General features: G+C 43.5%; 1 protein-coding gene across 2 annotated transcripts in view; it reads left to right on the top strand.

Moving 5' to 3' along the window:
- Positions 1-16,331, top strand: part of LOC134345851 (semaphorin-4F-like) — a 174,250-nt gene that overhangs the window by 141,084 nt on the left and 16,835 nt on the right. For both annotated transcript variants that reach the window (XM_063047154.1, XM_063047153.1), the window contains exons 8-10: positions 20-201; positions 3,252-3,396; positions 9,017-9,239. In XM_063047154.1, the coding sequence (XP_062903224.1) occupies positions 20-201; positions 3,252-3,396; positions 9,017-9,239 (550 nt within the window). The remainder of the gene's footprint in view (positions 1-19; positions 202-3,251; positions 3,397-9,016; positions 9,240-16,331) is intronic.

Below are 16,331 nucleotides of genomic sequence, written 5' to 3'. Positions count from 1 at the left end.
ATATCTTTTTTTTATGCAGAGTGATATTGGTGGCCTGAAGACACTTCAGAAGAAATGGACTTCTTTCCTTAAAGCCCGTTTGGTGTGCTCTGATGAGAAAAATGAGATGTATTTTAATACAATTCATGATGTATTTACACTGCAGCGGGTCCCAGGTGATGCAGAATCAACTGTTTTCTACGGCGTCTTTTCCACAAAATGGTGAGTGTGGCTTGCAAGAAATATCTGACTTCAGTGGTGTGGATTTCCGACAGCTCTGAAGATTTACTTTCAATGGCCACATGTGTTGTGGAAGCAGGTTCGTGGGTTTGGTGAGCGAGACAGAAAACACTGACTATGAATAAGTATATTAATCATTTATTTACAAACAGTAAAACTTCAACCAAACATTTAAGTTCCCTTAAGGTACACAAACTGTAAAACTGAATATTCATCAAACAGATGCTTTATTGAAAAGTGTGTGCAGAGCATACCTTCCCAATGGTTCTGTGAGGTATGCTTTAGAGAGGAAGTCTCCTGCACGGCTATTCTTAATAGCTGGAGCGTTTGAAACTGGACACTGGATGTCGTGGCACACAATCCAACCAACGGGAAGAGCAGCTGCTGCTTTCAAATGCACCAATCAGAGTTGACATGGCGGAGGTGGTTTTCAGCTGGCAAATAAGCTACAGATCCACACTGCACCACATTATTAGAGACCTCCTGTACCTAATGAAGTGGCCACTGAGTGCATGTTCGTGGTCTTCTGCTGCTGTGGCCCATCCACTTTGAGGTTCGACATGCTGTGTGTTCAGAAATGTTCTTCTGCACACCACTGTGGAGGAAACCCACTCGGTCACTTCCCTGGCTTCCCTCAAGTTGCCTTCTTGTCAGCTTGAACCAGCCTGGCCATTCTCCTCTGACCTCTCATTAGCAAAATGGTTTCGCCTACAGACTGCTGCTCACTGGATGTTTTCTGTTGTTTGCAAAATTCTCTGCAAACTCTAGAGCAGGGGTTCCCAACATGGACTCTACAGACCTCTCAGGTAATGGTGGGGGTCCATTGCATAAAAAAGGTTGGGAACTCCTGCTCTGGAGAGTGTTGTGCGTGAATATCCCAGGAGGTCAGCAATTTCTGAGATATTCATATCACCCTGTCTGGCACCAACGATCATACCACGGTCAAAGGCACTTAGCTCACATTTCTTTCCCGTTCTGATGTTTGGTCTGAACAACAACTGAACCTCTTGACCATGTCTGCATGCTTTTATGTATTGAGTTGTTGCTGAGTTATTGGGAGTACTATCTGACAATTTATTGAATCTCAAAGAATATAAGAACCACCTCTGTCCTTGACCAACACTGTCCGCCAGAGAAAGCAGGATCTCCCAGCGGCCACACATTTTAATTCCACGTCCCATTCCTTCTGATATGTCTATCCACGGCCTCCTCTACTGCAAAGATGAAGCCACACTTAGGTTGGAGGAACAACACCTTATATTCCATCTGGGTAGCCTCCAACCTGATGGCATGAACATTGACTTCTCTAACTTCCGCTAATGCCCCACCTCACCCTCGTACCCTATCCGTTATTTATTTATATACACACATTCTTTTTCTCTCTCTCCTTTTTCTCCCTCTGTCCCTCTCACTATACCCCTTGCCCATCCTCTGGGCTTCCCCCTCCCCCTTTCTTTCACCCTTGGCCTCCTGTCCCATGATCCTCTCATATCCCTTTTGCCAATCATCTGTCCAGCTCTTGGTTCCATCCCTCCCCCTCCTGTCTTCTCCCTTCATTTCAGATCTCCCCCTCCCCCTCCCACTTTCAAATATCTTACTAGCTCTATCAACAAAACAAAGGAATTGGTTGTTGACTTCAGAAGGAGTAGCGGACCGCATGACCCAATTTACATCGGTGATGCACAAGTGGAACAGGTCAAAAGCTTTAAGTTCCTCGGGGTCAATATCACAAGTGACCTGACTTGGTCCAACCAAGCAGAGTCCACTGCCAAGAAGGTCCACCAGCATCTTTACTATCTGAAATTTGGCCTGTCCCCTAAAACCCTCACTAATTTTTAAAGATGCACCGTAGAAAGCATTCTTCTAGGGTGCATCACAACCTGGTATGGAAGTTGTCCTGTCCAAGACCGGAAGAAGTGGCAGAAGATCGTGAACATGGCGCAGCACATCACACAAACCAATCTTCCATCCTTGGATTCACTTTACACCGCACGCTGTCGGAGCAGTGCTGCCAAGATAATCAAGGACACGACCCACCCAGCCAACACACTTTTCGTCCCTCTTCCCTCCGGGAGAAGGCTCAGGAGCTTGAAGACTGGTACAACCAGATTTGGGAACAGCTTCTTTCCAACTGTGATAAGACTGTTGAACGGATCCTGACCTGGATCTGGGCCGTACCCTCCAAATATCCGGACCTGCCTCTCGGTTTTTTTTGCACTACCTTACTTCCCATTTTTCTATTTTCTATTTATGATTTATAATTTAAATTTTTAATATTTACTATCGATTTGTAATCCAGGGAGTGGGAAGTGCAGAATCAAATATCGCTGTGATGATTGTATGTGCTAGTATCAATTGTTTGGCAATAATAAAGTATAAAGTATGAGCTCTTCTTTTAGATAGTCCTGATGCAGGGTCTCGGCCCAAAACGTTGACCGTACCTCTTCCTAGAGATGCTGCCTGGCCTGGAGCAACTTTTATGTGTGTTGCTCTGTCCTTGACCAAGAATGTTTTGTATTATTGATTTGGTTCTTTTTTAGAACTTCAGCTTGGAGGGTATTTTTAAGTCCTCCCATCCGTACGACAATCTCTTTGACCTCCTATCCATCAGGCAGGAACTACTGTAGCATTAAGACAAGAACTATTAGGATGGGAAACAGCTTCTCCCCCAGGCCATGAGACTACTGAACTCCCTGTCACCACACAGGTCTCATCACGTATGAAGCACCAGCAACGTTACATTGGTTATTTTTTTTACTTGTGATGTAAATGCACCTTATGCAAAATATCTATCTTCTGGAATATATTTTATTATTTGTTGATTTACTTGTGGTAATATTACTTTAAGTGTTATGTGTGAGTTATAGGTACTGTATTGTGTACCTTGGTTCACAGGGAAGTTGTTTCGTCTGGTGGTATACATGTATTGGGTTGAATGACAATGAACTTGAAGTCACGCTATTTGCTAAGTAATAAAGACTATATGGGGGAGAAATAATATTCTTGTTTAAACTGCCATTTCTCGTCTCCAGGTACAACCAAGTTATTTCTGCAGTGTGTGCGTACAGCATTAAGGAAGTGAATGATGCTTTCCTTGGGTCATACATGGGATATAAAAGTGATGCGAGGAAATGGGTTATCTTTGAGGGTGAAGTTCCGGATCCCCGACCTGGCATGGTAAGTGGAAACCCTATCACAGTAAGGAATCTCCAAACAGTGAAATACTGCACCTTGAAATGAGGAAAACATTGTTTGTTGGTTTTTCAAATACCCAAGACCGTTTTTAAGGTCTTAAAAGTAAGTTTCATGAGAGACAAGAGATTGCAGCTACTGGAATTTGGATCAAAAGTTGAACTGTGGGTCAAGCAGTATCTATGGAGCCAAAGGACTGCTGGACATTTTGGGTTCAAATCCTATTAAAGGGCTGAGGGACGATGGACCGTATGTCAAAGTGAAAGGGAGAGGTGAGACAGAGGCTGGCAGATGTCATGTGGAATCACGTACAGGGTGTGGGTGGCAGATGGAGATAGGGAGAGAGTAGGAGTATTAATTCAGAAGCTGATAGATGACAGATGGAAACCCCAAGTTAAGAACCAGAACCAGAATGGATAACTTCACTAACCAAAAAAACCTCACTCAGCCCAATACTGAACTGATTCCACAACCTATGGACACGCTTTCAAGGGCTCCACAACTCATGTTCTCAATATTTATTCTTTATTTATTTATAATTATTAGTTTTTTCCACCTTTTTTTGTATTTCCAAATGTTTTGTCTTTTGCACATTGGTTGTTGGTCAGTCCTTGTTGTGTGCAGTTTTTCATTGGTTCTGTTGTTTTTCTTCAATATATATATATTGTAAATGCCCGCAAGAAAATGAATCGCAGGGTAATTGTTGGTGACATATATGTGCTTTGATAATGAGTGCATTGATAATAATGTATCCATCAGCTCAGGTACACCATGGGCTGTGTGCTTAGCCCCCTACTCTACTTACTCATGACTGTGGGGCAAAGCAGAGCTCCAATGTCATATTCAAGTTTGGTGACAACACCACTGTTGTGGGCTGAATCGAAGGTGGTGATGACTCAGCATATGGGAGGGAGATTGAAAATCTGGCTGAGTGTTGCCATAACAACAACCCTTTCACTCAATGTCACCAAGACTAAGGAAATGATTATTGACTTCAGGAGGAGGAAACCAGAGGTCCATGAGACGGTCCTCATTGGGAATCAAAGATGGAGAGAGTCAGCAACTTTTAATTCCTCGGTGTTATCATTTAAGAGGACGTGTCCTGGGCCCAGCACGTACTGTAGGTCCAATTACGAAGAACGCACAGCGGCCTCTACTACTTTGGGAGTTGTGAAGATTCTGTATGATAGCTAAGACTTTGACAAACTTCTATAGATGTGTAGCGGAGAGTATTTTGACTGGCTGTATGACAGCCTGGTATGAAAACACCAAAGCATAGAACAGAAAATCCTACAAAAAGTAGTGGATACAGCTCAGTTCATCACAAGTAAAGTCCCCTCCTCCATTGAGTAGATCTGCACGGAGCATTGTCACAGGAAGGCGGCATCCATCATCAGGGACCCCATCACCCAGGTCATGCTCTCTTCTTGCTGCTGCCATCAGGAAGAAGGTACAGGAGCCTCATGACTCACACCACCAGGTTCAGGAACAGTTATTACCCCTCAACCATCAGGCTCCTGAACCAAAGGGGATAACTTCACTCAACGTCACTTGCCCTATCTTTGAAGTGTTCCCACAACCTATGGACTCACTTTCAAGGACTCTTCATCTCACGTTCTCGATACTTATTGCTTGCTTGCTTGCTTATCTATCTATCTATCTATCTATCTATCTATCTATCTATTTATTTATTTATTTATTTATTTTTGTGTTCTGTTTGTCGTCCTTCGCACATTGGTTGAATGCCAAAGTTGGTGCAGTCTTTCATTGATTCTGAAACGGTTATTACACTATTATGGATTTATTGAGTATGCCTGCAAGAAAATGAATCTCAGGATAGTTTATGGTGGCATATATGTATTCTGAAAATAAATTTACTTTGAACTTTCGTCATCTTTTGTGTAATGTGATGAGCTAAACCGAATGCAATACTCCAGCTGCAAGCTAACGAGAGTCTTATTCCGGAGTCTTCAACTCAATACCTCAGCTAATAAAGGCGAGTATGACTTCCTCCACCACTACTGGCCTATCCACTTGTGAGGCCACTTCCAGTGAGCTACAGACTTGATCCCCAAGATCCCGCTGTACATCCTGTCACAGAGATCTTCTTTGTTCTCTCCACCTCTTCTCGCTTCTCTGCAATTTAAAACATGCTTATTTTTCCCTTTTCCCCTTCCGATGAAAAGTCATTGACATGCAATATTCACTCTGTTTATCCCCAGCATTCTTTTGTTTTTATTTCTGATTCCTAACACTTAACAGATTTCTCTCCTTTTCAACTCTCTGAATTAGAATTCACAATTACATTGGGTCATGGTGTCAAGATGAGGGGCCAATGATTTCACAGTACAAGGATGCCCCTTTGGAATGGAGATGAGTAGGAATTTCTTTAGCCAGAAGCTGGTGAATTCATTACCACAGATGGCTGTGGAGACTAGATCATTGGGTATATTTAAAGCGAAGGTTGATAGGTTCTTGATTATTCAGTGTGTCTCAGGTTGAGCGGTTGAATGGAGGTGTCTCTATCAGAGGAGGTGTAAGGCGTTCCTTCCCTCCGCTAGCCTGCAGGTCACCCTTGGGCAAGGTGTAGCACCTGCTTAGCTTCCCCCCCCCACCCCCAATTCAGGTAATCGGGTCACGTGAAGCCATGGGAGCAGGTGGTGGACGGTCGTATGAGCAGCTGGTGCAGATCACAAGTCCTGGTTATGTGACCACTGACGCCAGGCGGACAATCTCTGAAGAGTATTGATAATGACTGGGGTCACCCATCTTGTAAAGACACTGCCCAGAAGAAGACGATGGTAAAACAAGTCTGTAGAAAAGTTTGCCAAGAGCAATCATGGTCGTGAAAAGATCATGATTGCTCATGTCATACGACATAGCACATAGTGATGATGATGATGACTGGTATTGATGACAGTAGAATCTCCAGGAGAGAGCAGAATGATCCATTTGCTCTGTACGACTGTGTTTTACTTTGTTCTTCCTCAATGCACTATGTAATGATCAGAAAAAATGCTAAGAACAATCATGGTCATGGAAAGACCATGGTAGTCCACATCATATGAACATAATGAACAAACGTCAACGGTTATGGGGAGAAGGCAGGTGAATGTGGTTGAGCGGGATAATAAATTGGCCATGATGGAATAGCAGAGCAGACTCGATAGGCTGAATGCCCTAATTCTGTTCCAATGGCTGTCTTACGGACAAGAGGATGCAGCTTTTCATGTAGAGGATTCTGTGGAATTTTCCAGCTCAGAGGGCATTATAAAGGGCTTGAATGTTCATTTCTGAAATCAATATATTTTTGAGCATTAAGCGAATCAGAAATAGGAGAATTGTAAGGGAGTGATGACATTAAACATAGCAGAGCACATTATAGGCTCTTTGGCCTTTGATGTTGTGCTGTCCAGGATCAATCTCGCGCTTTCCTCTGACACAGCCCATAACCTTCCATTTTTCTATCATCCATGAGTCTATCAAAGAGTCTCTTAGATGTCCATATTATATTAACCTCTGCCACCAACCCCAGCGCTGTATTCCAGGCATCCACCACTCTCTGTGTGTTATTTAAAAAAAAAACCACCTTCCTCTGACATCTCCCCAATGCTTTCCTCCACTCGCCCTCAACAGATGTCCTCTGGTATCAGCCGTTGCCATGCTGGAGAAAGAAGATGCTGGTTGTCCACCCTGTGCCTCTGAAAATCTGGTATCCGTGCAGGCAGAGGGACCGCTGAAATCCCAGTACTCATGGTGACGTCGTGATTAGCGTGACGCTATTACAGCTCAGGGTGTTCTGGAGTTAAGAGTTCAATTCCAGCGCCGTTCTGTAAGGAGTCTCTGTAGGTCCCTAGAGTTGACTATTGTCATTTGAGCTACAGTGCCTTGAAAAAGTATTCAGACCCCACAACTACTTCCACCTTTTACTACCCCATTTTCTAAATTTAAAATATATTGAAGTAGGAATTTTTTGAGCTGATCTACAAAACATGGTGCATCATGTCAAATCAGAAAAAAATCAAAATCTGTCAACAATTTACTAAATATTTAAAAAAAAACAAAATTATGAGGCTGTAGAAGTATTCATCCCCTTTGTAATTACTACGCTAACTTTCCTACCTTACCAACTTGCCCAATTTGTTGATGTAGAAAATAGGAGGATCACCTGTTTTCCATGAATCTATAAGAATAAATACCTCCTTTCTCTGTGAGGTCTGACAGTATGGTATATTTTCAACAGAAAACCAAATTGAAGGCAAGAGAGCATTCAAGACAAGTCAGGGAGATGATAATAGAGAAGCACAAATCTGAGGCAGGGTACAAGACCGCCTCAAAGGCACTGAAGGTTCCTCAGAGCTCAGTGCAGTCCTTTGTGAAAAGGCAGAAAAAATATGAATCCACAGTCGCACTGACTAGGTCAGGCCGCCTCTCTAAACTAGTCCCTGGAGAAGAATGGCACTGTAAGAAAGGCTACTGTGATGCCAACAGTCACTCTGAGTGAGTTGCAGAGGTCAGTGGCTACAACTGAAGATGAAGTTCATGGCTCCACAATCTCTAAGGCCTGGCACAAAAAGGGCATTAATGAAGAGTGGCAAGGAAGAAACCCTGGCTAAAAGGAAGCATTTCCTTGTCCGTAAGGAATTTGCAAAGGATCATTTAGAAGATACTGTAACGATGTGTAAGAAGTTCTTGTGATCAGACAAGACTAAAATGGAACTTTTTGGCCTCAATGCCAAGTGGTGCATGTGACATTAATCTAACACTACATATTAGCCAAGTAAAACCATCCCTACTGTAAAGTTTGGTGGAGGTAGCATCATGCTATGGGAATGCTTTTCAGCAGCAGGGATTGGAAATCTGGTCAGGATTGATGGGAAAGATGACTGCTGCTAGATACAGAGAGATCCTGGAAAAGAACCTGCCAGGTGGTTTGCCTTTCAGCAGAACAGGACCCAAAGCACACTGCCAGAGCAACAGTGGAGTGGCTCAAATGAAGAAGATTGTTGTCCTTGAGAGGCCCAGTCAACCTGACCTTAACCCGATCAAACATCTCTGGCAAGACCTCAAGATTGCTGTCCACCATCGCTCCCCAGCTAACCTGACACAGCTTGAGCAACTTTGCAAGGAGGAATGGGCAAATCTTGCTCCATCATGTTGTACAAAGCTAATAGAGACTTGCCCAAAAAGACTACTGGCTGTGATATCTGCAAGAGATGATTCAACTAATTACTGAGCAAAGGGGGATGAATACTTTTGAACTGTTAACATTTCAGGTTTTGAATTTTATAGTTTTTAGTGCTTTACAATTTTCCCTGTTTGTTTGGGCTGTACTGTGGGGGAAAAAAAAGGAGCATGTGATTCATAAATAAAAATTCTCAGTTAAATTGATCAAAATCCCTGGTTATAATACTCATTCATGAAACCAAAGCGTTAGGGGATGAATACTTTTACAAGGCACTGTCTATGTAGAGAATTAGGAAGAGGGGTTCCTGAGTGAAAGAGAACTGGTTAAGATACTACCTGACTGTGGCAAACATTGTTAAAGAAGTAGCCATCATCAAAGATCCAAAATCTGAGTGATATTTTTCATGTTTTATTTTAGTGCATCACTGATAAGCTGAAAGAGAAAGGCTATAATACAACGTTAGATCTTCCAGACAACGTGCTAATGTTTATTCGAGATCATCTGCTAATGGCAGGATTTATAAATCCGATTGGTAAGAAGCCACTCCTAATCATGAAGGACACGCGGTATTCCAAGATTATTGTCCAGAGAGAAAAATCCAGGAGTGGTTCAGATTATGAAGTTTTCTATTTGGGAACAGGTAAGAAGTCGTAACCTGTCTTCTGGTATATCAATGGTTAGCTTTCTCCTTTACAGTTTGTATATCAACGGTTAGCTTTCTCCTTTACTGTTTGTATATCAAGGGCTAGCTTTCTCCTTTGCTGTTTGTATATCAATGGTTAGCTTTCTCATTTACTGTTTGTATATCAAGGGCCTGCTTTCTCCTTTGCTGTTTTTATATCAAGGGTTAGCTTTCTCATTTACTGTTTGTATATCAAGGGCCTGCTTTCTCCTTTGCTGTTTGTATATCAATGGTTAGCTTTCTCATTTACTGTTTGTATATCAAGGGCTAGCTTTCTCCTTTGCTGTTTGTGTATCAATGGTTAGCTTTTTTCTTTACTGTTTGTATATCAAGGGTTAGCTTTCTCCTTTACTGTTTGTATATCAAGGGCTAGCTTTCTCCTTTGCTGTTTGTATATCAAGGGCTAGCTTTCTCCTTTGCTGTTTTTATATCAAGGGTTAGCTTTCTCATTTACTGTTTGTATATCAAGGGTTAGCTTTCTCATTTACTGTTTGGACAGTAAAGGAGACATACACTCAGTGGCCACTTTATTCGTGCACCTAATCCAATGGCCGCTGTGTGTATGTTCATGGTCTTCTGCTGTTGTAGCCCATCCACTTCGAGATTTGACCTGTACTGTGTTCAGTATTTAAGTTACTGTTGCTGTCCTGTCAGTTTGAACCAGTCTGGCCAAACTCCTCTGACCTCAGTCATTAATTCACCCACAGATTCACCACCCACCAAATGAATGTAACTCTAGAAACTATTGTGTGTTAAAATTTCAGGAGATCAGCAGTTTCTGAGAGACTCAAATCACCCCGCCTGGCACCAACAATCATTCCACAGTCAAAGCACTAAGAACACATTTTTCCCCCATTCTGATACTTGGTCTGAACAACAACTGAACCTCTTAACCATGTTTGCATGCTTTTATGCATTGAGTTGTTGCCACACGATTGGCTGATTAGATATTTGCATTAACAAAGGGATGTACAGGTATACCTAATAAAGAGTACACTGAGTGTACCTCCCTGGTGGACTTCATTAATTCATTTCAAAAGCATTTATGGATTGACAAAACGTTATGGTCTTGTCAGTGATACCCAAAATGTGAGAATGAATAAGAAAGTTGCTTTTCTTGCAGTTCTTGATACAGCAATAGAATTTATACCAAGTAGAATTAATTCTTCTTGACCTGAAGGAGAGGAAGGGCATCATAGAAACATAAAAACATAGAAAACCCATGACACAATACAGGCCCTTCGGCCTACAAAGCTGTGCCGGACATGTCCTTACCTTAGAAATTACCTTGGGTCACCCATAGTCCTCTATTTTTCTAAGCTGCATGTATCCATCCAGGAGTCTCTAAAAAGACCCTATCATATTCGCCTCCACCACCGTCACTGGCAGCCCATTCCACACACTCACCACCCTCTGCGTAAAAAACAAAGCAAAACAAAAAAAACACCTACCTCTGACATCTCCTCTGTACCTACTTCCAAGCACCTTAAAACTGTGCCCTCTGGTGCTGGCCATTTCAACCCTGGGAAAAAGCCTCTGACTGTCCACACGATCAATGCCTCTCATCATCTTGTACACCTCTATCAGGTCACCTCTCATCCTCCATCACTCCAAGAAGAAAAGGCTGAGTTCACTCAACCTATTCTCATAAGGCATGCTCCCCAATCCAGGCAACATCCTGGTAAATCTCCTCTGCATCCTTTCTATGATTTCCACATCCTTCCTCTAGTGAGGCGACCAGAACTGAGCACAGTACTTCGTGTGGGTCTGTCCAGGGTCTTGGTTCCTAAACTCAATCCCATGATTAATGGAGGCCAATGCACCGTATGCCTTCTTAACCAGAGTCAACCTGCACAGCAGCTGTGAGTATCCTATGGACTCAGACCCAAGATCCCTCTGATCCTCCACACTGCCAAGAGTCTTACCATTAATACTGTATTCTGCTATCATATTTGACCTACCATAATGAACCACTTCACACTCATCTGGGTTGAACTCCATCTGCCACTTCTCAGTCCAGTTTTGCATCCTATCAATGTCCCGCTGTAACCTCTGACAGCCCTCCACACTGTCCACAACAACCCCCCTTTGTGCCATCAGCAGATCTACTAATCCCTCCGTCCACTTCCTCATCCAGGTCATTTATAAAAATCACGAAGAGTAAGGGTCCCTGAACAGATCCCTGAGGCATTCCACTGGTCACTGACCTCCATGCAGAATATGACCCGTCTACAACCACTCTTTGCCTTCTGTGGGCAAGCCAGTTCTTGATCCACAAAGCAATGTCCCCTTGGATCCCACGCCTCCTTACTTTCTCAATAAGCCTTGCATGGGGTACCTTATCAAATGCCTTGCTGAAATCCATATACACTACATTTACTGCTTTGCCTTCATCAATGTGATTAGTCACATCCTCAGAAAATTTAATCAGGCTCATAAGGCACAACCTACCTTTGACAAAGCCTAATCAGATTATGCCTCTCCAAATGTTCATAAATCCTGCCTCTCAGGGTCTTCTCCATCAACTTGCCAACCACTGAAGTAAGACTCACTGGTCTATCATTTCCTGGGTTATCTCTACACCCTATCTTGAATAAGGGAATAACATCCGCAACCCTCCAATCCTCCAGAACCTGTCCCGTCCCCATTGATGATGCAAAGATCATCACCAGAGGCTCAGCAATCTCTTCACTCGCCTCCCACAGTAGCCTGGGGTACATCTCGTCTGGTCCCGATGACTTATCCAAGTTGATGCTTTCCAAAAGCTCCAGCACATCCTCTTTCTTAATATCTACATGCTCAAGCTTTTCAGTCCGCTGCAAGTCCTCCCTACAATCGCCAAGATCCTTTTCCGTAGTGAATACTGAAGCAAAGTATTCATTAAGTACCTCTGCTATTTCCTCTGGTTCCATACACACTTTTCCACTGTCACACTTGATTGGTCCTATTCTCTCATGTCTTATCCTCTTGCTCTTCACATACTTGTAGAATGCCTTGGGGTTTTCCTTAATCCTGCTCACCAAGGCTTTCACATGCCCCCTTCTGGCTCTCCTAATTTCATTCTTAAACTCCTTCCTGCTAGCCATATAATCTTCTCGATCTCTATCATTACCTAGGTTTTTGAACCTTTTGTAAGCTCATCTTTTCTTCTTGACTAGATTTTCAACAGCCTTTGTACACCACGGTTCCTGTACCCTACCATTCTTTCCACATCTCATTAGAATGTACCTATGTAGAACTCCACACAAATGCCCCCTGAACATTTGCCACATTTCTGCTGTACATTTCCCTGAGAACATCTGTTCCCAATTTTTGCTTCCAAGTTGTTACCTGATAGCCTCATATTTCAACCCTTACTCCAATTAAACACTTTCCTAACTTGTCTGTTCCTATTCCTCTCCAATGCTATGGTAAAAGAGATAGAATTGTGATCACTATCTCCAAAATGCTCTCCCACTGAGGGATCTGACACCTGACCAGATTCATTTCCCAATACCAGATCAAGTTTAGCCTCTCCTCTTGAAGGCTTATCTACATATTGTGTCAAGAAACCTTCCTGAACACACCTAACAAACTCCACCCCATCTAAACCCTTCATTCTAGGGAGATGCCAATTAATATTTGGGAAATTAAAATCTCCCACCACAACGACCCTGTTATTATTACACCTTTCCAGAATCTGTCTCCCTGTCTGCTCCTTGATGTCCCTGTTACTATTGTGTGGTCTATAAAGAACACCCAGTAGAGTTATTGACCCCTTCCTGTTCCTAACTTCCATCCACAGAGACTCTGTGGACAGTCCCTCCATGACTTCCTCCTTTTCTACGGCCGTGTCACTATCTCTGATCAACAGTGCCACGCCCCCACCTCTTTTGCTCCCTCCCCGTCCTTTCTGAAACTAAAGCCTGGCACTCGAAATAACCATTCCTGCCCCTGCGAAATAACCATTCCTGAACCTGAGCCATCCAAGTCTCTGTAATAGCTCCAAGTGCTGATCCACGCTCTAAGCTCATCCGCTTTGTTCATGATCTTGAAGGTATCCGTTAGTCTTGTGAGACCATGGATCTGCGCCTGGAAAGTCTTCACTCTCCAGGGCCAGGCCTGGGCAAGGTTGTATGGAAGACTGGCAGTTGCCCATGCTGCAAGTCTCCCCTCTCCACGACACCGATGTTGTCTAAGGGAAGGACAAGGGCCGATACAGCTTGGCACTGGTGTCATTGCAGAGCAATGTGTGGTTAAGTGCCTTGCTCAAGGACACAACACGCTCGAACTCATAACCTTCAGGTCGCTAGTCGAATGCCTTAACCACTTGGCCATGTGCCCACAAGATACTCCTTGCATTAAAATAGACGCATCTCAAACCATCGGTCTGAGCGCGTCCCTTCTCTATCATCTGCCTGTCCTCCCTCTGGCACTGTCTCCTGTCCCTCCAAGCTTCTCTATTTGTGAGCCAATCGCCTCTTCCTCTGTCTCCTCAGTTCAGTTCCCACTCCCCAGCAATTCTAGTTTAAACTCTCCCCAATAGCCTTAGCAAACCTCCCTGCCAGGATATTGGTCCCCCTTGGATTCTAGTGCAACCCGTCCTTTTTGTATAGATCACGCCTGCCCCAAAAGAGGTCCTAATGATCCAGAAATGATCCCTACCTCCTGTTCCAATCCCTCAGCCATGCATTTATCTTCCATCTCATTCTATTCCTATACTCACTCATGTGGCACAGGCAGTAATCCCGAGGTTACTAGCTTTGTGTCCCTGCTTCTCAACTTCCTTCCTAACTCCCTGTAGTCTGTTTTCAGGACTTCCTCCCTTTTCCTACCTATGTCGTTGGTACCAATATGTACCATGACCTCTGGCTGTTCTCCTTCCCACTTCAGGATATTGTGGATGCGATCAGAAATGTCCCGGACACTAGCACCTGGGAGGCAAACTATCATCTGTGTTTCTTTCTTGCGTCCACAGAATTGCCTTCTGACCCCCTAACTATAGAGTCCCCCTGCCATCTCTTCCTTTTCCTACCGTTTTGAGTCACAGAGCCAGACCCTGTGCCACTGTTGCTTCTCCCAGGTAGGCTGTCCCCCCAGCAACAGTACTCAAGCAGGAGTACTTATCGTTAAGGGGGAAAGCCACAGGGGTACTCTGTAGCTTCTGACTCCTGTCCTTCCCCCTCCTGACCGTTACCCACTTCATGGTTGCCTTCTGATAAGAATATCAATTATAATGCCGTCTCTTTTGGGCAGAGAGTGGAAGAATCTACCCACAGTTCTGAAGCTGATTATTAAGTAGTGGCTTTCCTGTTTGGACATCCGGTTAAGATCAATTATGGTGTCTCTTTGCCGCAGAGTATTCACGGTATCGTTGATTGGTTATGGCACAAAAAGGGGCCATTTAACCCACAATGTCCACCTGGCTGTCTCTGCTCTCGTTTCACACCTTCCACAATTTGAATGCAGTTTGTTGCTATTTGAGATGTAGCAACACCGACCGACTGTCTGAATGTTATTGATATGCCTGTGTTCTTGACAGACTGTTCCTCTTCAACCTTTCCCTTCTCACTTTAAACTTTTGCCCTCTAGTTCTTGCTCTGGAAGAAAGACTGACTGAATGCATTCACCCTATCTAAGCCCCTGTTGATTTTTTACACTTCTATAAGATCACCCCTAAGGCAGGGGTCCCAACCTGTGATCCACGGACCCCTTCCTTAATGGTATTGGACCATAGCATAAAGAGGTTTGGACGCTGTGCTCTACGGAATAAGGTCCTTGCTTGCCCATCCTCTGCCTATTGCTCAGGCCCTCAAGGTCTTTCAGCATCCTTATAAATTTTTTCTTCACTCTTTCCAGTTTAATCACATCTTTCCTACATCAGGGTGACCAAAGCACAGTTCTGCAATTGTGGACTTAAAAGGTAGTATCCACCATTGAACACGCCCATCAGCCAGGATATGGCCTCTTCTGACTGGTACCATCAGGGAGGAGTACACTCAACGATTCTGCAACAGCTTCTTCACGTCTGCCATCAGATTTCTGAACCAACCCATGAAAACTATTTTTGCTCACTTTTAATTTAATGTTTTATATATGTGTCTCTTTGTAATTTATAGTTGTTTTGTGTATTGCATTGTATTGCTGCTGCAAAACAACAATTTTCAGAACATATGCCAGTGATAATAATCCTGATTCTGATTCTGAATCTAACCAGCATCCTGTACAACTTTCCAACTTTTATACTCAGTGCCCTGAATCATGAAGTCTAGTGTGCCAAATGCTTTCTTCACCACTCTGTCTAGCTGTGACTTCGCTTTCAGTGAACCGTGTACTCCAAGGTTCCTCTGTTCTGTATCCTCCCCACCAGAGCCCTGTCGTTCACTGTGAAAATCCGACCCGGACTGGACTTTCCAAAATGCAACACCTTGCATTTATTTATCCGAATTAAACTCATTTGCCATTCCTCAGCCCACATACTCAGCTGACAAAGAACACCCTCCAATTTCTGATGACCTTCTTTATTGTCCACTGTACCATCTGTTTTATTGTCATCTGCCATTGATTGCTGTATGAGGAAGTAGTTAGCCCAAAGTATGCACTGGCATCGTCAATCAATACTGCAATAATTTCTGAGGGACTGAATTTGGCTCCAGAGTGTCACCCATTCATTTTTATAACTCTTTAGAAATAGGGCTGTGGAATCTTCTATCATTCACCTGAGCCAAATAGGATGCAGTTTAACATTTTGTCCAGGGATCTGCTTATGTAGACATAAATTCCGTTGTTGGCTGTCATCCAGTTGCTCACATTGAAACAAGACTGCTGTGACACTAACTTACTGCCCGTTACACCGCTGGCGTTTAGAGCAGCAAAGAAGGACCTCCATCTCTGGCAGTGTTCAGGGCTTCCTTCACTGTGTCAGTAGCCTCCTCTTGGTTTTCACTACTGTCTGTTGTGCAAGTCCCAGGAGGAGACTCAGGAATACCATCACACTCAGATGTAGAAGGATTCTTCATAGCTATTTCCATAACAGTTTTTTACCAGTCCGTTGCTAGCACTGAGCTGACT

This window comes from Mobula hypostoma, chromosome 4 (genome assembly GCF_963921235.1).
Source record: "Mobula hypostoma chromosome 4, sMobHyp1.1, whole genome shotgun sequence".
In the NCBI taxonomy this organism is placed as follows: domain Eukaryota; kingdom Metazoa; phylum Chordata; class Chondrichthyes; order Myliobatiformes; family Myliobatidae; genus Mobula; species Mobula hypostoma.
The sequence above is the reverse complement of the archived record's forward strand: the minus strand, read 5'-3'. Positions and strand labels throughout refer to the sequence as shown.